This window comes from Triticum aestivum, chromosome 3B (genome assembly GCF_018294505.1).
Source record: "Triticum aestivum cultivar Chinese Spring chromosome 3B, IWGSC CS RefSeq v2.1, whole genome shotgun sequence".
Classification (NCBI taxonomy): Eukaryota; Viridiplantae; Streptophyta; class Magnoliopsida; order Poales; family Poaceae; genus Triticum; species Triticum aestivum.
Window position 1 is genome coordinate 427,205,817 of NC_057801.1, and position 23,514 is coordinate 427,229,330.

At 44.8% G+C, this 23,514-nt stretch overlaps 1 protein-coding gene across 1 annotated transcript; it reads left to right on the plus strand.

The window, feature by feature from the left end:
* Positions 1–1,430: 1,430 nt before the first annotated feature.
* LOC123070179 (cytochrome P450 72A15) lies at positions 1,431–4,194 on the plus strand. The gene is made up of 4 exons (XM_044493235.1): positions 1,431–1,843; positions 2,571–2,791; positions 2,886–3,130; positions 3,251–4,194. Exons 1-4 carry the CDS (start codon positions 1,555–1,557, stop codon positions 4,062–4,064), a joined length of 1,569 nt encoding a protein of 522 aa, XP_044349170.1. The 5' UTR covers positions 1,431–1,554; the 3' UTR covers positions 4,065–4,194.
* The last annotated feature ends 19,320 nt before the right edge of the window (positions 4,195–23,514 follow it).

The window sequence follows — 23,514 nt, forward strand, 5'->3', positions numbered from 1 at the left end:
CCCGTCTTGAGATCATGCTCGCTCGGGGAGAGGTTCCTGGATTCGTGGGCGGTTTCCAGGTGGAAAAACCATGGCGCGTTGGTAGCTAGATGTTCCGATGTGACCATTGTGGAGCTGGAAGAGAAGAAGAGACTATTGTGGGATGAAGTATGGCGGTGGACAAAGTCAAGCATCATACTAAAAAACAATTTTGACATGTAGTATGATGCTTGACATTTAGTAAGATGCTTGACTTTGTCCACCGCCATATGATGCTTGACATGTCAAAATTGTTGGGATGTCAAAATCAAAAGTTCACGCAGTTGACCGCAAGCTGGGAACACTGAAGACGCATGTTTGGCGTTCAACGTGACCGCTCGTGGAATATGAGTTCCAGATAAGGAAAACACCAACCGTAACCGAAGTTGTCTCAACTTATTTTGCAAGTCGCAAACGTAATTCAACGCTGGAACCGGGCCATGCAGCAGGTACGTGGCGTTGGACTAGAGCGCCATGGCACGTGTTCTTCTACCAACACATGTCTCCCAAAGACTAATCGTCGTCTATTAACACGCAGTCCGGTCGTCCCATGCACAGATCTGCATTCACTTGATCTTTCCTAGATGAGCAAACACGTACGTACGTACGACGATCGATCAGCGTAAACGGAAGACTAGCTATTAGAGATGACATGGCCGGCCTTTTGTGCTCCGGTCGTCCCGTCCCGCCCCAGCGCGTGCTCCCATGCCAGCAAACGCAAGAGGTGCCGTCATGCAAATGTGCACCAAAAAGACGGACGAATTCCACAAAACGCACGATAGGGTTAGGATTAGGTATATGGTCATGCATGTCCCTGGCCATGCGTTACACATGTAATTTCTAATTTGCAGCGGTATGTCGTCCAGACATATTTTCCTTGCCTTTTTTGGTTTCCAACCGGAGTTTTGGGGCGCTATCTGGTTTTTAAAAGCCAGCCAGGGAGAGCTTGTGCAGGCGCTTTCGGTGCACGGCATGACCACTCTACGTGCGGCGCTGCACCTTTATGACCTGTGTGTACGAAGACGCTAGCTGCTTCAAATGGGAAGGAGAAAGCAGATAGTCAGCTCTTTCCGAAAGAAACACGCTGTCGATCGAGTGCAAACCCAGACAGATTGAGGCGACGAGCGGCCCATGCAGCCAGCCAGCCAGCCACCTAATTGTAGACCAGGTTGGTGCCGTGCCGCGTCCCTACGCTCGCTTTTCGTCGTCCAACTTTGCTCCCTTTTTTTCCCACACGGATCTTCTCATTTCACAGGGATTAAAAGAAAAGACCACTTCCCCGGACTGTAGAACCATCAAGGAAACAGCCCTGGGGCTGGGCGCCAAAAATGTGCACTATAATGGCACAAAAGCATGCGGTGCAAAAAAAGGCCTCCACCATCTTTTATATATAGCGGTGGAATGGGAGGTGATCACCACACCACTCGATCGTATCCTACGCCCCCACCCACTTGATCACCGCAAGAGAGCAAAGCATCAATCAACCCCATTCCCCTTGTGCTGCCTGCTCCGGCCTGTTCCGCGGCGACGAGCGTGATGGGATCGCCGGCTTCTTTTCCACGGGAGCTGCTGTACGTGGTCGCGGGCGCGGCCATCGCCTGGTGCGCCGTGCGGGCGCTGGAGTGGGCGTGGTGGAGGCCCCGGCGCCTGGACCGCGCGCTGCGGTCGCAGGGCCTCCGCGGCACGCCGTACCGCTCCGTGGCCGGTGACGCGCCGCTGGCCGAGAGGCTCGACGAGGAGGCGAGGTCCCGGTCCATGCCGCTGGGCTGCCACGACGTCGTGCCCCGTGCCATGCCGCTGTTCCACCAGACCATGAAGGAGCACGGTACGTCTCCTAGTACTTCTCTTGTTTTCTTCGTACTGGTCTGTCCCTTGACCTTGGAGTCGGCTGCATTGGTTTGCCTTGGAAACTTCGTTGCTCTCGTCACACGGTCGTCCGGGAACATGTTTCCAAGAGCAGATTCAGTTTTCAGTTTTCATCATTTATTTTTTTGGTTGACTACCGGCCGGAGTTATTTTTTCTTTGTATACACCGCTATTGGCTATTTTTCTCATGCTAATTTCCTTTTGCGCGGCTTTTTGTCATGCTATTTTGAAGTTCAATTCAACTTCATTAATTGTAGTTTCATAGCAGATTAGAGCAACCAGATTTACAGACACTCAAGGTATCTTAGCTATAGGAACATTTGTAAAATAGAGTATCAACAAGAAAATCCCATGCTGCATGATTGCATCCAAGGCCATATTCCTACTGCGTACGCTAGCTAGTAGACATCATCATTCCAAAGAGGAAAACACCAACTCAATAGTCCAGTTCGAAAGGTACCCACACTAATGTGATCATGACTAGACTCTAGATCCCACCCTTCTTATTTTAGTGGGTGCATCGGGCTTCATTTTTCTATCCACGAAATCTAATGATGTTCTAGCAAACTAGACAAACCGTACCCCACTTAGGTAAATGGGCTAACTGAAAATGAAAATGTAGAAGAAAAAAAAAAGAACTGCCGATACAAGCTACCTCGTGATTGTCTAAAATCATTTCATTTCAGGTAAAATGTCTATCACTTGGTTTGGACCATCACCTAGAGTGACCATTACCAAGCCCGCACTGGTGCGAGAAGTACTGTCCAACAAGTCCGGCGACTTTGAGAAGCTCAAGTTGGGCCGACTTCAGAGGATGTTGCACAATGGCATTGGTAGCCACGAGGGCGAGAAATGGGCCAAGCACAGGAGGATCATCAACCCTGCCTTCCATCTCGAGAAGCTCAAGGTGATTTACTTATTTATTTTTGTTCGGTGATTGACATGGCAGACTGGCATAGGTTTGGCTCCAGGGAGTGACAAAATTGGTGTCCAATTTTCAGCGCATGCTGCCAGCTTTCGCTGCATGTTGCACGGACCTGGTGCACAGGTGGGAAGGCCTAGCCGCAGGTGATGCGGCATGCGAGGTAGATGTGTGGCCCGACATGCAGAACCTGACAGGGGATGTCATCTCTCGCGCCGCCTTCGGCAGCAGCTACCTCGAGGGCCGGAGGATTTTCCAGCTTCAGGGGGAGCAGATCGAGCTCGCCGTGCTCGCCATGAACAAGATACATATCCCTGGTTATCTGTGAGTTCTCTGTCTCTGATTAGTCTCCTTTTACACCTACATCGATCAATGGTGCAAATTTGAGTTTCTCCTACGGCACTGCGCTGCAGACTCTGTCCTGATACATTGGTGTATGTCCAGGTTCTTCCCAACAAAAGCCAACCGAAGGATGAGACAGATCGCTGCCGAGATCGAGAGGATCCTCAAGGGCATCATCGCGAAAAGGGAGAACGCCTTGAGGGCCGGCCAAGCCACGAGCGACGATCTTCTCGGGCTGCTGCTGGAGTCCAACATGGCACACACCAGGGCGGGCGGCAATTCCAAGGCCGGCATCACAACCGACGACGTAATCGGAGAGTGCAAGCTATTCTACTTCGCCGGCATGGAGACCACGTCGGTGCTGCTCACATGGACGATGATCGTCCTCTGCATGCACCCGGAGTGGCAGGACCGTGCCAGGGAGGAGGCCCTGCATGTCTTCGGCGACCGCACGCCGGATTACGACGGGTTAAGTCGCATGAGAATTGTGACCATGGTGCTCTACGAGGTGCTGCGGCTATACACGCCACTGACGGCGCTCCAGCGCAGGACATACAAGCCGACGGAGCTCGGCGGCGTCAGGTACCCGGCGGGCGTGGTGCTTATGCTGCCGTTGTTGAGCGTCCACCACGACAAGGAGGTTTGGGGCGCGGACGCCCATGAGTTCAGGCCGGAGAGGTTCTCCGAGGGGGTCGCCAAGGCGTCCGTCGACGCGCCGGCCTTCTTCCCGTTCGGCTGGGGCCCGCGGATCTGTGTCGGCCAGAGCTTCGCGCTGCTCGAGGCTAAAATGGGGCTCGCCATGATCCTGCAGCGCTTCTCCTTCGACCTCTCGCCGTCCTACACACACGCGCCCTTCACCGTTGGCCTTCTGCAGCCTGAGCACGGCGCGCAGGTCAGGCTCAAGAGGCTTCACTGATCTACAGTACATATTACAAAATCAGTTGATCTGCATGTACAGCATACTGGTGGATTCTAAGACTAACTAACGCACTCAAGACTCAACTACGTGTAAAAGGCCTGCTTGTGTGTATTGACTTTAGATGGAAGTCGGTTGTATCAGATGACTGAAGTTTCTCCAGCAACGGTCAAATTTTCATTTGGAGAAACACTATATATCTTTCTCTTTTTTAACCATGCGAAACACTAAAAAAAATTGCGAAAAAGGTCAACTCTATTATAAAAATTCAAAGAAAGTAGAAAGCACCTCAAACATAATAAAAATTGCATCGAGGTCCATGAACCACTGAACGACCATTGCCGCCGCGAGAACGAGCAGTGTGACCTAGAGAGAAAATGACCAGGTGTCCTAGCATATGATCACTCATATTTTCCATTTAAATATGGGGTATCACACACTATATTTTATATGAAACTTACAAAGAAAACATCTTGCACTCGGTGTCATGTGCACCCAGGGAGCTCAACTTGAGTACACCCCTGAGACGAGCCGTCGACGCACCGCTGTCGCCTCCCCCCTACCGGAGCCGGCTTGACCTTGTCGATGACAGGCCACTATATATCTTACAATTATGATGCATACACATACACTCCACCACGAAACGACATACTGCCGTGGAGTTTCAAGATGTGTCATGCTGTTGACGGGAATTAATGTCACCTACCATTGAAGTAATTCGCTTAAAAGTCCGCTAAAACGAGACAAACAGAATGTCGGACGAAGGGTTTGATCTCTCGTTGGGATAGAACGACGCATCTTAGCTACCAACCATGGCTTGGTTCGTAATGATCAGAACTGTTATTGCCGTGGAAACAACAAAAGAGTAGAGGGTATGTCGTTGTTAGTACTCAAGATGAAAATTAGCAGGGCCCGTACGAAAGACCTTATAGCGAAAGTCACCATATGCTGACAAGGTAGGCACATCGACATTTTCCTTTTAGGGAAATAGTAGGACTTTGCTGCGTATTTTTATTGATTTTCAAAATAAATAGAACAAAGAATGAGGTCCCAAACGGGTCCAAAAAGAAAAAGAAAGCTATACAAAACTCAAACCAGCCTAAGGAAAAGAACTGTACAGCAAAAGGAAAATAAAGCAGAGAAAAATACAACAGCAATTAACCAAACCCAAGGTTATTATCTGAATGCCTTGATCCGGTCTGCAAACCCTGCATAGTCCTCCCTTTTGGCCGTGTAAACAACCCATTTAAGTTCTTCCTTTAGCTTTCTCCTACAAGTGTACAGGCTTGGAGGCATTGATTTGAAAATATAGTTATTCCTCGTTGTCCAGATGGCCCATGATACGAGGATGATTATTTCCAAAGCAAAAGGCACTTGAAGGAGCTGCTTAAGAGCACGTAATTCCTCTTGAATGCCCATGAAATTAGGTGTCCAGGTAGGATATATGTAAGTCCAACAGTGTTGAGCAAAAAGGCAGTGGAAAAAGAGGTGATCTCTTGTTTCCAAAGCAGCCGAATTGCACATGACACAATTGTAATACTGGATAAAGAAGCCTTTCCTTAGTAACATGGCTCTAGAGTTCAACCTGTTGTTGATTAATAACTAGAAGAACTTTTTGTGCTTGAGTTGACAACATGTTGCCCAAGTCCATTTTATGTCAGGCATTGTTGTGGGGAAGTTGGTCAGTTGTTTATAGACCTGAGAAACTTTATAGAGTAAGGAGCTAAATGGCATTTGCCAAATGTCAGACTCATCTGTGATGATCAAGTTCTGTAGAAATTCTTCCATATCCTGAAATTGAAGATATGCTTCCTCCGATAAAGGAAGATGAAAATGATCTGATAGGTCCTCCAAATGCCACATGCTGGACAAAAAGATCCGTTGATGTCCGGTAAACGTATATAAGTGTGGCCATTGCTACATGAGAGGTATATCCCTCCATTTTTTCGTCCAAAACTCCATCGAGGTCCCATTCCGAAGAATGCAAGTTGCATGATCTTTATAAATTGGCAGTAGTTTGGGATAATCTCTCCACCAGAAAGAGCTACTATGCAAATTGGTACTATGTGTGCCATTTTGATAATAAGCCTCCCAGGCAAGATTCACCCAAGGAATGTTATCATGATTGATGAATTTGTGCACCGTTTTTAGCAACGGACAAGTGTTTTGAGTGGAAAGATTTAAAGTACCTAGGCCACCTTTATCCTTGGGCCTACATATCAGATCCCAAGCTGCCAGTGGTGGGTTCTTCGCCTCTGACTCTTTACCTCTCCAGACGCAATGTCTTCTGTGAAGGAAATATGCCCTAGAGGCAATAATAAAGTTATTATTTATTTCCTTATTTCATGATAAATGTTTATTATTCATGCTAGAATTGTATTAACCGGAAACATGATACATGTGTGAATACATAGACAAACATATAGTCACTAGTATGCCTCTACTTGACTAGCTCATTAATCAAAGATGGTTATGTTTCCTAACCATAGACATGTGTTGTCATTTGATTAACGGGATCACATCATTAGGAGAATGATGTGATTGACATGACCCATTCCGTTAGCCTAGCACTTGATCATTTAGTATATTGCTATTGCTTTCTTCATGACTTATACATGTTCCTGTAACTATGAGAATTATGCAACTCCCGTTTACCGGAGGAACACTTTGGGTACTACCAAACGTCACAACGTAACTGGGTGATTATAAAGGAGTACTACAGGTGTCTCCGAAGGTACATGTTGAGTTGGCATATTTTGAGATTAGGTTTTGTCACTCCGATTGTCGGAGAGGTATCTCTGAGCCCTCTCGGTAATGCACATCATTATAAGCCTTGCAAGCAATGTGACCAAATGAGTTGGTTACGGGATGATGCATTACGGAACGAGTAAAAAGACTTGCCGGTAACGAGATTGAACTAGGTATTGGATACCGACGATCAAATCTCGGGCAAGTAACATACCGATGACAAAGGGAACAACGTATGTTGTTATGCGGTTTGACCGATAAAGATCTTCGTAGAATATGTAGGAACCAATATGGGCATCCAGGTTCCGCTATTGGTTATTGACCGAGAATAGTTCTAGGTCATGTCTACATAGTTCTCGAACCCGTAGGGTCCGCACGCTTAACGTTTCGATGACAGTTTTATTATGAGTTTATAAGTTTTGATGTACCGAAGTTTGTTCGGAGTCCCGGATGTGATCACGGACATGACGAGGAGTCTCGAAATGGTCGAGACATAAAGATTGATATATTGGACGACTATATTCGGACACCGGAAGTGTTCCGGATGATTTCGGAGAAAACCGGAGTGCCGGAGGAGTTACCGGAACCCCCCGGGGAAGTATTGGGCCTTAGTGGGCCTGAGGGGAGAGAGAGGGCAGCAGCCCAGGAGGTGGCATGCCCCCTCCCATGGGGAGTCCGAATTGGACTAGGGGAGGGGGGCGCGGCCCCTCTTTCCCTCTTCCTCTCCCTCTCTTTCCTTCCCCCTTCCTCCTTCCTAGTTGGACTAGGAAAGGGGAGTCCTACTCCCACTAGGAGGAGGACTTCCCCCTCCTTGGCGCGCCCTAAGGGCCGGCCGGCCTCCCCCCTTGCTCCTTTATATACGGGGGCGGGGGGGCACCCCATAGACACACAAGTTGATCTACGGATCGTTCCTTAGCCGTGTGCGGTGCCCCCCTCCACCATATTCCACCTTGGTAATATCGTCGCGGTGTTTAGGCGAAGCCCTGCGCCGGTAAAGCATAATCATCGTCACCATGCCGTCGTGCTGACGGAACTCATCCCCGAAGCTTTGCTGGATCGGAGCCCGGGGATCGTCATCGAGCTGAACGTGTGCTGAACTCGGAGGTGCCGTACGTTCGGTACTTGGATCGGTCGGATCGTGAAGACGTACGACTACATCAACCGCGTTGTCATAACGCTTCCGCTTACGGTCTACGAGGGTACGTGGACAACACTCTCTCCTCTCGTTGCTATGCCATCACCATGATCTTGCGTGTACGTAGGAATTTTTTTGAAATTACTACGTTCCACAACAGTGGCATCCGAGCCAGGTTTTATGCGTTGATGTTATATGTACGAGTAGAACACAAGTGAGTTGTGGGCGATACAAGTCATACTGCTTACCAGCATGTCATACTTTGGTTCGGCGGTATTGTGAGATGAACCGGCCCGGACCGACATTACGCGTACGCTTACGCGAGACTGGTTTCACCGTTGCGAGCACTCGTGCTTAAAGGTGGCTGACGGGTGTCTGTCTCTCTCACTTTAGCTGAATCGAGTGTGGCTACGTCCGGTCCTTGCAAAGGTTAAAACAGCACCAACTTGACGAACTATCGTTGTGGTTTTTATGCGTAGGTAAGAACGGTTCTTGCTAAAGCCCGTAGCAGCCACGTAAAATTTGCAACAACAAAGTAGAGGACATCTAACTTGTTTTTGCAGGGCATGTTATGATGTGATATGGTCAAGACGTGATGCTATATTTTATTGTATGAGATGATCATGTTTTGTAACCGAAGTTATCGGCAACTGGCAGGAGCCATATGGTTGTCGCTTTATTGTATGAAATGCAAACGCCCTGTAATTGCTTTCTCTAAGCGGTAGCGATAGTCGTAGAAGCAATAGATGGCGTAACGACAACGATGCTACGATGGAGATCAAGGTGTCGCGCCGGTGACGATGGTGATCACGACGGTGCTTCGAAGATGGAGATCACAAGCACAAGATGATGATGGCCATATCATATCACTTATATTGATTGCATGTGATGTTTATCCTTTATGCATCTTATCTTGCTTTGATTGACGGTAGCATTTTAAGATGATCTCTCACTAATAATCAAGAAGTGTTCTCCCTGAGTATGCACCGTTGCGAAAGTTCTTCGTGCTGAGACACCACGTGATGATCGGGTGTGATAGGCTCTACGTTCAAATACAACGGGTGCAAAACAGTTGCACACGCGGAATACTCAGGTCATACTTGACGAGCCTAGCATATACAGATATGGCCTCGGAACACGGAGACCGAAAGGTCGAGCGTGAATCATATAGTAGATATGATCAACATATTGATGTTCACCGTTGAAACTACTCCATCTCACGTGATGATCGGACATGGTGTAGTTGATATGGATCACGTAATCACTTAGAGGATTAGAGGAATGTCTATCTAAGTGGGAGTTCTTAAGTAATATGATTAATTGAACTTAAATTTATCATGAACTTAGTACCTGGTAGTATTTTGCAAATTATGTTGTAGATCAATAGCTTGCGTTGTTGCTTTCATATGTTTATTTTGATATGTTCCTAGAGAAAATTGTGTTGAAAGATGTTAGTAGCAATGATGCGGATTGGATCCGTGATCTGAGGTTTATCCTCATTGCTGCACAGAAGAATTATGTCCTTGATGCACCGCTAGGTGACAAACCTATTGCAGGAGCAGATGCAGACGTTATGAACGTTTGGCTAGCTCAATATGAAGACTACTTGATAGTTTAGTGCACCATGCTTAACGGCTTAGAATCGGGATTTCAAAGACATTTTGAACGTCATGGACCATATGAGATGTTCCAGGAATTGAAGTTAATATTTCAAGTAAATACCCGAGTTGAGAGATATGAAGTCTCCAACAAGTTCTATAGCTAAAAGATGGAGGAGAATCGCTCAACTAGTAAGCATGTGCTCAGATTGTATGGGTACTTCAATCACTTGAATCAAGTGGGAGTTAATCTTCCAGATAAGATAGTGATTGACAGAATTCTCTAGTCACCATCACTAAGTTACTAGAACTTCATGATGAACTATAGTATGCAAGGGATGACGAAAACAATTCCCGAGCTCTTCGTGATATTGAAATCGACGAAGGTAGAAATCAAGAAAGAGCATCAAGTGTTGATGATTGACAAGACCACTAGTTTCAAGAAAAGGGCAAAGGGAAAGAAAGGGAAACTTCAAGTAGAATGGCAAACAAGTTGTCACTCCCGTGAAGAAGCCCAAAGCTGGACCAAAGCCTGAAATTGAGTACTTACACTGCAAAGGAAATGGTCACTAGAAACGGAAATACCCTGAATATTTGGTGGATAAGAAGGATGGCAAAGTGAACAAGGGTATATTTGATATACAGGTTATTGATGTGTACCTTACTAGTGTTTATAGTAGCCCCTGAGTATTTGATACTTGTTCAGTTGCTAAGATTAGTAAGTCGAAACAGGAGTTATATAAACAGAGACTGGTTGAAGGGGAAGTGACGATGAGTGTTGGAAGTGGTTCCAAGATTGATATGATCATCATCGCACACTCCCTATACTTTCGGGATTAGTGTTGAACCTAAATAAATGTTATTTGGCGTTTGAGTTGAGCATGAATATGATTTGATCATGTTTATTGCAATACGGTTATTCATTTAAAATCAGAGAATAATTGTTGTTCTGTTTAAATGAATAAAACCTTTGATGGTCATACACCCAATGAAAATAGTTTGTTGGATCTCGATCGTAGTGATACACATATTCATAATATTGATGCCAAAAGATGCAAAGTTGATAATGATAAGTGCAACTTATTTGTGGCACTGCCGTTTGGGTCATATCGGTGTAAAGCGCATGAAGAAACTCCATAAAGATGGATTTTTGGAATCACTTGATTATGAATCATTTGATGCTTGCAAATCATGCCTTTCGGGCAAGATGACTAAAACTCCGTTCTCCGGAACAATGGAACAAGCTACTGACTTATTGGAAATAATACATACCGATGTATGCGATCCAATGAGTGTTGATGCTCGTGGCAAGTATCGTTATTTTCTGACCTTCACAAAATGATTTGAGCAGATATGGGTATATCTACTTGATGAAACATAAGTCTGAAATAGTTGAAAGGTTCAAAGAATTTCAGAGTGAAGTGGAAAATCATCGTAACAAGAAAATAAAGTTTCTGCGATCTGATCGTGGAGATGAATATTTGAGTTACGAGTTTGGTCTTCAATTAAAACAATGTGGAATAGTTTCACAAACTCACGCCACCTGGAACACCACAATGTAATGGTGTGTCCGAAAGTCGTAATCATACTTTACTAGATATGGTGCGATCTATGATATGTCTTATCAGTTTACCACTATCGTTTTGGAGTTATGCATTAGAGACAGCTGCATTCACGTTTAATAGGGCACCATCTAAATCCGTTGAGACGACACCGTATGAACTATGGTTTAGAAGTAAACCTAAGCTGTCGTTTCTTAAAGTTTGGAGTTGCGATGCTTATATGAAAAAGGTTTTCAACTTGATAAGCTCGAACCCAAATCGGAGAAGTGTGTCTTCATAGAATACCCAAAGGAAACTGTTGGGTACACCTTCTATCACAGATCCGAAGGCAAAACATTCGTTGCCAAGAATGGATCCTTTCTAGAGAAGAAGTTTCTCTCGAAAGAAGTGAGTGGGAGGAAAGTAGAACTTGATGAGGTAACTGTACCTGCTCCCTTATTGGAAATTAGTTCATCACAGAAATCTGTTCCTGTGACTACTACACCAATTAGTGAGGAAGTTAATGATGATGATCATGAAACTTCAGATTAAGTTACTACAGAACCTCGTAGGTCTTACAGAGTAAGATCCGCACCAGAATGGTATGGTAATCCTGTTCTGGAAGTTATGTTACTAGACCATGACGAACCTACGAACTATGAAGAAGCGATGGTGAGCCCAGATTCCGCAAAATGGCTTGGGGCCATGAGATCTGAGATAAGATCCATGTATGAAAACAAAGTATGGACTTTGATTGACTTGCCCAATGATCGGCGAGACATTGAGATTAAATGGATCTTCAAGAGGAAGACGGACGCTGATAGTGTTACTATCTACAAAGCTAGAATTGTCGCAAAAGGTTTTCGACAAGTTCAAGATGTTGACTACGATGAGAGTTTTTCACTCGTATCTATGCTTAAGTCTGTCTGAATCATGTTAGCAATTGCCGCATTTTATGAAATCCGGCAAATGGATAAACAAAACTGCATTCCTTAATGGTTTTCTTAAAGAAGAGTTGTATATGATGCAACCAGAAGGTTTTGTCAATCCTAAAGGTGCTAACAAATTGTGCAAGCTCCAGCGATCCATCTATGGACTGGTGCAAGCATCTCGGAGTTGGAATATATGCTTTGATGAGTTAATCAAAGCATATGGTTTTATACAGACTTTTGAAGAAGCCTGTATTTACAAGAAAGTGAGTGGGAGCTCTGTAGCTTTTCTAATATTATATGTGGATGACATATCGTTAATTGAAAATGATATGGAAATTCTGGATAGCATGAAAGGATACTTGAATAAGAGTTTTTCAAAGCAAGACCTCGGTGAAGCTGCTTACACATTGAGCATCAAGATCTATATAGATAGATCAAGACGCTTGATAAGTTTTTTCAATGAGTACATACCTTGATAAATTTTTGAAATAGTTCAAAATGGAACAGTCAAAGAAGGAGTTCTTGCATGTGTTACAAGGTGTGAAGTTGAGTAAGACTCAAGACCCGACCATTGCAGAAAATAGAAAGAGAATGAAAAGTCATTCCCTATGCCTCAGTCATAGGTTCTATAAAATATGCTATGCTGTGAACCAGACCTATTGTATACCTTGCTCTGTGTTTGGCAAAGGAATACAATTTTGATCTAATAAGTAGATCACTGGACATGGGTCAAGAATATCCTTAGTGAGGACTAAGGAGATGTTTCTCGATTATGGAGGTGATAAAAGAGCCCGTCGTTAAAGTTACAACGATGCAAGCTTTTACACCAATCCAAATGACTCTAAGTCTCAATCTGGATACATATTGAAAGTGGGAGCAATTGGCTAGAGTAGCTCCGTGCAGAGCACTTGTGGACATAGAATATTTGCGAAATACATACGGCTCTGAATATGACAGACCCGTTGACTAAGCTTCTCTCACGAGCAAAACATGATCATACCTTAGTACTCTTTTGGGTGTTAATCACACAGCGATGTGAACTAGATTATTGACTCTAGTAAACCCTTTGGGTGTTGATCACATGATGATGTGAACTATGGGTATTAATCACATGCAGATGTGAATATTGGTGTTAAATCACATAGCGATGTGAACTAGATTATTGACTCTCGTGCAAGTGGGAGACTGAAGGAAATATGCCCTAGAGGCAATAATAAAGTTATTATTTATTTCCTTATTTCATGATAAATGTTTATTATTCATGCTAGAATTGTATTAACCGGAAACATGATACATGTGTGAATACATAGACAAACATATAGTCACTAGTATGCCTCTACTTGACTAGCTCATTAATCAAAGATGGTTATGTTTCCTAACCATAGACATGTGTTGTCATTTGATTAACGGGATCACATCATTAGGAGAATGATGTGATTGACATGACCCATTCCATTAGCCTAGCACTTGATCATTTAGTATATTGCTATTGCTTTCTTCATGACTTATACATGTTCCTGTAACTATGAGAATTATGCAACTCCCGTTTACCGGAGGAACACTTTGGGTACTACCAAACGTCACAACGTAACTGGGTGATTATAAAGGAGTACTACAGGTGTCTCCGAAGGTACATGTTGAGTTGGCGTATTTTGAGATTAGGTTTTGTCACTCCGATTGTCGGAGAGGTATCTCTGAGCCCTCTCGATAATGCACATCATTATAAGCCTTGCAAGCAATGTGACCAAATGAGTTGGTTACAGGATGATGCATTACGGAACGAGTAAAGAGACTTGCCGGTAACGAGATTGAACTAGGTATTGGATACCGACGATCAAATCTCGGGCAAGTAACATACCGATGACAAAGGGAACAACGTATGTTGTTATGCGGTTTGACCGATAAAGATCTTCGTAGAATATGTAGGAACCAATATGGGCATCCAGGTTCCGCTATTGGTTATTGACCGAGAATAGTTCTAGGTCATGTCTACATAGTTCTCAAACCTGTAGGGTCCGCACGCTTAACGTTTCGATGACAGTTTTATTATGAGTTTATAAGTTTTGATGTACCGAAGTTTGTTCGGAGTCCCGGATGTGATCACGGACATGACGAGGAGTCTCGAAATGGTCGATACATAAAGATTGATATATTGGACGACTATATTCAGACACCGGAAGTGTTCCGGGTGATTTCAGAGAAAACCGGAGTGCCGGAGGGGTTACCGAACCCCCCGGGGAAGTATTGGGCCTTAGTGGGCCTGAGGGGAGAGAGAGGGCAGCAGCCTAGGAGGTGGCGCGCCCCCTCCCATGGGGAGTCCGAATTGGACTAGGGGAGGGGGAGCGGCCCCTCTTTCCCTCTCCCTCTCCCTCTCTTTCCTTCCCCCTTCCTCCTTCCTAGTTGGACTAGGAAAGGGGAGTCCTACTCCCACTAGGAGGAGGACTTCCCCCTCCTTGGCGCGCCCCAAGGGCCGGCCGGCCTCCCCCCTTGCTCCTTTATATACGGGGGCGGGGGGGCACCCCATAGACACACAAGTTGATCTACGGATCGTTCCTTAGCCGTGTGCGGTGCCCCCCTCCACCATATTCTACCTTGATAATATCGTCGCGGTGTTTAGGCGAAGCCCTGCGCCGGTAAAGCATCATCATCATCACCACGCCGTCGTGCTGACGGAACTCATCCCCGAAGCTTTGCTGGATCGGAGCCCGGGGATCGTCATCGAGCTGAACGTGTGCTGAACTCGGAGGTGCCGTACGTTCGGTACTTGGATCGGTCGGATCGTGAAGACGTACGACTACATCAACCGCGTTGTCATAACACTTCCGCTTACGGTCTACGAGGGTACGTGGACAACACTCTCTCCTCTCGTTGCTATGCCATCACCATGATCTTGCGTGTACGTAGGAAATTTTTTGAAATTACTACGTTCCCCAACATTCTGTACTTGTCTATTTGCTCAATAATGCCTTTGTACAAGAGAAGTAGACATTAAGAAAAGTTGGTAGAGAGGACAATACTCGCTGACCATTAGCAATCTACCATCATAACTGAGGTATTGAGAGCATACTGCCAGTCTTTTTTGAATTCTTTCTATGAGGTACATGAAATGCTCTATTCTGGGTTTAGTGAAACTGAGTGGTGCCCCAAGGTAGGTAAAGGGGAAAGTTCCCACAACACATCCTAGAATATTGGACATAGACTGGGTGTCTTCATCAGACAAGTTGATAGGTAATAAGTTAGACCTTTGAAAATTAACTTTGAGACCAGAGGCTTTAGGGAAGATGTGCAAGAGGGTCTACAGATGGCTCAATTGTTGTTGGCATGCGGGAATGATAATCAAAGTATTGTCTCCATACTGAAGAATAGGGAAATCTGGGCATGAATGGAAATTGATGGGTGCTTGAATATTGCCCTTGCTCATTTCATCATTTAATATCGTCTGCAGAAAATCTGCTGCAAGAATAAAGATCAAAGCGGACAGGGGATCCCCCTGTCTAACTCCCCTTCTGCATTTAAAGTGAGAACCAAGTACCACATTCAATAATACTGAAGAAGTAGCAAAATTCAAGATTTGTTGAATCCATGTGCACCATTTGTCCCTGAATCCTTTCTTCTTTAGGATAGCCATAATCATCCCATGCTCTATTTTGTCAAATACCTTCTCAAAATCTAATTTGAGAACAACAGTTGGTATTTTAATTTTATGGCATTGGAAAAGATATTCATATGCCCAAGCAATACAGTCTCGTATGGTTCTTGTCTTGATGAATCTGTATTGATTTATGTGAATAAGCTCTAGTATGACTGATTGGAGCCTATTGGCAAGACTTTGTCAACAATTTGATAGTGCAGTTGAGTAGGGATATAGGCCTATAATCATTCATAGTTTCAGCCTCTGCCTTTTTAGGTATGGGAGTAATAAAAGAATTGTTAATACCCTGCAAACAAAGATCTCCTTGGTAAAATTGGGAGCAAAGATCATAAAAGTCCTTTTTAATTAAACATTTCTTGATGAAGTCAGTATTGAATCCATCTGGTCCCGAGACTTGTTAGATGGCATTTCTTTTATAACTGCATCAATCTCATCAATAGTGAAAGGGAGCTCTAGAAAAGATAAATCACTGTGTGGTTGAATAAGATTCAGCATATCATGGGGAATTTGGGAAGGCTCAAATTTCCCCAATATGTCTTTGAATGTCTCATGCAGGAGAGTGGCTTTGGCTCCATGATCTGTGACCTCAGTGCCATCCCGTGCAAGCAATGAGGGGGTGATATTGTTTCGATGCTGCATTGTAGCCATGGCATGAAAAAATTGGGAGATTTCACTTCCAAGTGTCACCCATTTTCTCTTGCCCCTTTGTTTCCAGTAGGATTTATGTTGCTTTAACAAATTTTTCAAATGTAGTCTGATATTTTCCCTGAGCTCAAATTCAAGACTGGTAAGTGGCCTGAAACTTTCCACTGCATCTAACATGGCAATCACAGTATTGGCATATGAAATATCCTCTTTAAGTTAGACAGGGTTTTAGCCCATGTCTTAAGGATTTCCTGAGAATCTTCATCTTAGCATTGATTATTTTTGCTGCATCAGCACAATGAATGCTTTGCTTCCATGTAGATTCAACCAGAGGCAGGAAACCTTCATTGTCCATCCACCAATTTTCAAACCTGAAGATGTTGCTTTTGGGCATTGAAGTATTAATTTATATAACACAAGGTACATGGTCAGATGTAGTCATGGCCAGTGGGAAAGCAAGAGTGTTGGGATATAACAAGGTCCATGAGGCAGAAGTGAAGAACCAGTCGAGCTTCTCCAGTAAAGGATCTGACTATTTGTTAGACCATGTAAACTTCCTGCCTTTTAGTGGAATATCCACTAATCCCAGATTGCTGATAACAACATTGAAAGTCAAGATTTCATTAACATTACCTCCTGGCTTGTTGCTATCCTCAAAACTCCTTACGATATTAAAATCTCCAACTATTAAATATGGGTATATCTACTTAATGAAACATAAGTCTAAAACATTTGAAAAGTTCAAAGAATTTCAGAGTGAAGTGGAAAATCATCGTAACAAGAAAATACAGTTTCTAAGATCTGATCACGGAGGAGAATATTTGAGTTACGAGTTTGGTCTTCATTTGAAACAATGTGGAATAGTTTTGCAACTCACGCCACTTGGAAAACCACAGCGTAATGGTGTGTCTGAACGTCGTAACCGTACTTTATTAGATATGGTGCGATCTATGATGTCTCTTACTGATTTACCGCTATCATTTTGGGGTTATGCTTTAGAGACCGCTGCATTCACGTTAAATAGGGCACCATCTAAATCCATTGAGACGACACCATATGAACTGTGGTTTGGCAAGAAACCCAAGTTGTTGTTTCTTAAAGTTTGGGCTGCGATGCTTATGTGAAAAAGCTTCAACCTGATAAGCTCGAACCCAAATTGGAAAAATGTGTCTTCATAGGATACCCAAAGGAAACTGTTGGGTACACCTTCTATCACAGATCGAAGGCAAGATATCTGTTGCTAAGAAATGGATCCTTTCTAGAGAAGGAGTTTCTCTCGAAAGAAGTGAGTGGGAGGAAAGTATAACTTGTTGAGGTAAACGTACCTTCTCCCGAATTGGAAAGTAGTTCATTACAGTAATCAGTTCTAGTGATTCCTACACCAATTAGTGAGGTAGCAAATGATGATGATCATGAAACTTCAGATCAAGTTACTATCAAACCTCGTAGGTCAACCAGATTACGGTCCGCACCAGAGTGGTATGGTAATCCTATTCTGAAAGTCATGTTACTAGACCATGATGAACCTAAGAACTATGAGGAAGCGATGATGAGCCCAGATTCCGCGAAATGGCTTGAGGCCATGAAATCTGAGATGGGATCCATGTATGAGAACAAAGTGTGGACTTTGGTGGACTTGCCCGATGATCGGCAAGCCATAGAAAATAAATGGATCTTCAAGAAGAAGACTGGCACTGACGGTAATGTTACTGTCTACAAAACTCAACTTGTTGCGAAAGGTTTTCGACAAGTTCAAGGAGTTGACTACGATGAGACCTTCTCACCCATAGCGATGCTTAAGTCTTTCCGAATCATGTTAGCAATTGCAGCATTTTATGATTATGAAATTTGGCAAATGGATGTCAAAACTGCATTCCTTAATGGATTTCTTAAAGAAGAGTTGTATATGATGCAACTAGAAGATTTTGTCAGTCCAAAAGGTGCTAACAAAGTGTGCAAGCTCCAGCAATCCATTTATGGACTGGTGCAAGCCTCTCGGAGTTGGAATATACGCTTTGATAATGTGATCAAAGGTCAAAGCATAGGGTTTTATACAGACTTTTGGAGAAGCCTGTCTTTACAAGAAAGTGGGTGGGGGCTCTGTAGCATTTCTAATATTATATGTGGATGACATATTGTTGATTGGAAATAATACAGAATTTCTAGATAGCATAAAAGGATACCTGAATAAGAATTTTTCAATGAAAGACCTTGGTGAAGCTGCTTATATATTGGGCATCAAGATCTATAGAGATAGATCAAGACTCCTTAATTGGACTTTCACAAAGCACATACCTTGATAAAGTTTTGAAGAAGTTCAAACTGGATCAGTCAAAGAAAGGGTTCTTGCCTGTGTTACAAGGTGTTAAGTTGAGTCAGACTCAATGCTCGACCACTGCAGAAGATAGAGAGAAAGTGAAAGTCATTCCCTATGCCTCAGCCATAGGATCTATCATGTATGCAATGTTGTGTACCAGACCTGATGTCTGCCTTGCTATAAGTTTAGCAGGGAGGTACCAAAGTAATCCAGGAGTGGATCACTGGACAGTAGTCAAGAACATCCTGAAATACCTGAAAAGGACTAAGGATATGTTTCTCGTTTATGGAGGTGAAAAAGAGCTTGTCGTAAATGGTTACGTCGATGCAAGCTTTGACACTGATCCGGATGACTCTAAGTCGCAAACCAGATACGTATTTATATTGAATGGAGGAGCTGTCAATTGGTGCAGTTCCAAGTAGAGCGTCGTGGCGGGATCTACGTGTGAAGCGGAGTACATAGCTGCTTCGGAAGCAGCAAATGAAGGAGTCTGGATGAAGGAGTTCATATCCGATCTAGGTGTAATACCTAGTGCATCGGGTCCAATGAAAATCTTTTGTGACAATACTGGAGCAATTGCCTTGGCAAAGGAATCCAGATTTCACAAGAGAACCAAACACATCAAGAGACGCTTCAATTCCATCCGAGATAAAGTCAAGGAGGGAGACATAGAGATTTGCAAGATACATACGGATCTGAATGTTGCAGACCCGTTGACTAAGCCACTTCCACGAGCAAAACATGATCAGCACCAAGACTCCATGGGTCTTAGAATCATTACTATGTAATCTTGATTATTGACACTAGTGCAAGTGGGAGACTGAAGGAAATATGCCCTAGAGGCAATAATAAAGTTGTTATTTATATTTCCTTATATCATGATAAATGTTTATTATTCATGCTAGAATTGTATTAACCGGAAACTTAGTACATGTGTGAATACATAGACAAAACAAAGTGTCCCTAGTATGCCTCTACTTGACTAGCTCGTTAATCAAAGATGGTTATATTTCCTGACCATAGACATGTGTTGTCATTTGATGAACGGGATCACATCATTAGAAAATGATGTGATGGACAAGACCCATCCATTAGCTTAGCATATTGATCGTTAATTTTTATTGCTATTGCTTTCTTCATGACTTATACATGTTCCTCTGACTATGAGATTATGCAACTCCCGAATACCGGAGGAACACCTTGTGTGCTATCAAACGTCACAACGTAGCTGGGTGATTATAAAGATACTCTACAGGTGTCTTCGTAGGTGTTTGTTGGGTTGGCATAGATCGATATTAGGATTTTTCACTCCGTGTATCGGAGCGGTATCTCTAGGCCCTCTCGGTAATGCTCATCACTATAAGCCTTGCAATCAATGTGACTAATGAGTTAGTTGCGGGATGAAGCATTACGGAACGAGTAAAGAGACTTGCCGGTAACGAGATTGAACTAGGTATGATGATACCGACGATTAAATCTCGGTCAAGTAACATACCGATGACAAAGGGAACAACGTATGTTGTTGTGCGGTTTGACCGATAAAGATTTTCGTAGAATATGTAGGAGCCAATATGAGCATCCAGGTTCCACTATTGGTTATTGATTGGAGATGTGTCTCGGTCATGTCTACATAGTTCTCGAACCTGTAGGGTCCGCATGCTTAACGTTCGATGACGATTTGTATTATGAGTTATGTGTTTTGGTGACCGAAGTTTGTTCGGAGTCCGGGATGAGATCACGGACATGACGAGGAGTCTCAAAATAGGCGAGAGGTAAAGATTCATATATTGGAAGGTTATATTCGGACATCCGAATGGTTCCGGGTGATTCAGATATTGTTTGGAGTACCGAGGGGTTACCGGAACCCCCCGGGGAAGTTTTGGGCCAACATGGACCTAAGGGAGAGAGAGGGAAGCCCGCGGGGGGTGGCCGTGTGCCCCCTCCTAGGGAGTCGAGATAGGACAAGGAGGAGGGGGCGGCACCCCCCCTTCCCTTTCCCTCTCCCTCTCCTTCCTATTCCCTCCGGTGGAGAAAGGAAAGGGGGGACCGAATCCTACTTGGACTAGGAGTCCAAGTAGGACCCTCCCCCCCCCATGGCGCGCCCCTCCTGGCCGTCGGCCTCTCTCTCCCTCCTTTATATACGTGGGCAGGGGCACCCCAAAGGCACATCTATTGTTCTCTTAGCCATGTGCGGTGCCCCCCTCCACAGTTTACTCCTTCGGTCATAGCGTCGTAGTGCTTAGGCGAAGCCCTGTGCGGATCACATCACCAACACCGTAACCACGTCGTCGTGCTGACGGAACTCTCCCTCGACCCTTTACTGGATCAAGAGTTCGAGGGACGTCATCAAGCTGAACGTGTGCTGAACATGGAGGTGTCGTACGTTCGGTACTTGGATCGCTTGGATCGTGAAGACATTCGACTACACCAACCGCGTTAATCTAACGCTTCCGCTTTCGGTCTACGAGGTTACGTGGACACACTCTCCCCCTCTCGTTGTTGTGCATCTCCTAGATAGATCTTGCGTGATCGTAGGAATTTTTTTGAAATTGCATGCTACGTTTCCCAACACATACCCGAAAAGTTATGCTTAAGTTATAGCTTCCTGGTAAAGCCATGGATACTGGTAGGGTTGGTACCCAAGGGAGGTTGTTGGGTAGAAGAGGAATTGGATGCATTTGCCACCCATGGCGTACCTCGCGTGTTAACGATAAGTATAACACTAGGTACATATGCGGCCATCCTAGCTTGTACTGTAGCCTCAATTACAGCATCATTTTCAAGTTTTTGTTTTGCTAATGCATTAGTCAAATCCTCATGGGTGAATATCCTACCATCGTCATCCAATTGTGGGCCAACTTGTGCCTAGGATCCACAACACCCAGAAGCTCTGGACCCATCTTGAGCCATCTCGCTCTAGGGCGGTTAAGCCACAAGAATAGAGCATGAGGCTCTAATACCAATTGAAAGGATCGAGACTGGCCTAGAGGGGGGTGAATAGGTACAATTACAAATTTTAATTATTATTTAACAATTTTAGGCAATAACACAAAATATGAAAGCGTGCCTAACAATTACAAAGGTGAATCTAGTGCTAGCAATATATTGAATAACAACTTAGTAGCAAGTTAAGCAAGCACAGTATGATATAAGTAAAGACAAGGAGACAAGTAATCACAAGTAAGGAGTTAGGGTTAGGGGTAACTGAAACTCCGGAGACAAGGATGTATGCGGATGTTCACTTCCTTGGAGGGAAGCTAGTCACCATTGGAGGGCTAAATGTTACTAAAAGGGCTCACTCTATTCTCCTTGAGACAACACCACAAAGGCGTTTCTCAAATACTAGTGGTAGACCTTGAGGTGGTCTCGAAACCTTCACACATTGTCTAGGGGTAATCACAATGGACGATTCCTCTCCGAAGAATATATACCGCATAGGAGTTCCAACCTCCAAGAGTAACAAGACAAACACTAAGGATCCAAATCAAGCTCAAACACAAAAGTGATTGGTCAAAGTGTAGGGAAGGAGTGGATCTTGATTTTGATTGGTTTCCCTTTGAATCTCTGAGAATCAAAGCAACAAGGATTGGGAGACTAAGAGGTGTATGTGTGGCGGTTGTGGGGGATATTTGCTCAAAGGGTAACCCTAGAACAAAGTGACTAGGGGTATATATAGTGGTGGCTAAAATGAACCTTCACGGTCCAAAAATGCACTACCGAATAGTCGGGTAGATCTATACCGACAGTCTGGTCGATGAACTATTCACAGTGTTGACTGGAAATAGTGCACAATAGAGGAAAAACAACAACCGGGCCAGAGCCACCGGACATACCGGTTCAAAGGACCGGGCAATCCCGCCTGACTAGAGAAGAAATGCTGCCAGTCGAGGAGGGACCAGACGTCCGGTCAGAGGACCAGATAGTCCACCGATGCTCCACCAGACAGTCTAGTTGCACGACAAGACAGTCCGGTTTGTCTGTAAGAAATTTGCAAGAAACATGGACCGTCTCACATGCGTTGTTTCATAGGATCATACCTGTAACCCTCATGCCATCAGCTTCAAGGAACGCGCCGTCCACATTGAGCTTCGACCATCTGGGGGGTGGGGGCTGGTCCAATGATGCGGGACCTGACTGGTGACGTACAGGTTCTGCTTCGGGGTTTTGACGAATGTCCACGAGAGCGTTGATGTAGCTTGACAGAAATCTCCAAAATGAATTTGTCATTTGGCGCTGTCTTCGAATGGGTGATCTCATGGCGGACATGTCATGTGCGCCACATAGTCATGAGCACTGGGAGGCGTTCTTCCACGTTGCACCGGCCGAGGAGGCGCAGGAGTCAGTCCGGCCCGGTGTTGGTGATGTCCTTCAGGGCCGGCGTCCATGGCGTTCCATAGGTCCCGCGCATAGGGCATTTGCAGAAAACATGGAATGTATCCTCTGGGTCCAGTCCACAAAGCATGCCTAACTTTTCGCAGCGAGTCTTCATTTCAAAATCACGACGGAAGAGCCATGGAGAGACAATTCCGGTACCAACATAGGCAAAGCTGCACAAGAAACATTTCACATGAGCAATTCGGGTCCTCACGTGCGCCGCTGCCATTTGCTCACAGTCACAGCCTGATCCGCGCAGACACGGCGGCGGCCGCACGAGCGTGGGGGGTCACAGGGTACTACGTCTGCCGGGCCACGCGTCATTTCTGCAGTGGGCGCAGCCAGGAAGGAGGAGCAAAGGATCAAGCGCCGTCCACGCGCGAAACCCCACCAACTCTGTGACGCCTACCAGCACCAAATCGACCTCACTTACCACTGGGGCGCTGCCCGCGTGCTGCGCGCTGACCCGCGGCTGTCAGTGACGGAAAGGGGCAGCGGGTACGACACG

Coding starts and splice junctions, on each gene's coding strand:
- LOC123070179 (XM_044493235.1), top strand. CDS start 1,555: ATGGGATCGCCGGCTTCTTTTCCACGGGAGCTGCTGTACGTGGTCGCG. Junction 1,844..2,570: donor CCAGACCATGAAGGAGCACG/GTACGTCTCCTA, acceptor ATTTCATTTCAG/GTAAAATGTCTATCACTTGG. Junction 3,131..3,250: donor ATACATATCCCTGGTTATCT/GTGAGTTCTCTG, acceptor GTGTATGTCCAG/GTTCTTCCCAACAAAAGCCA.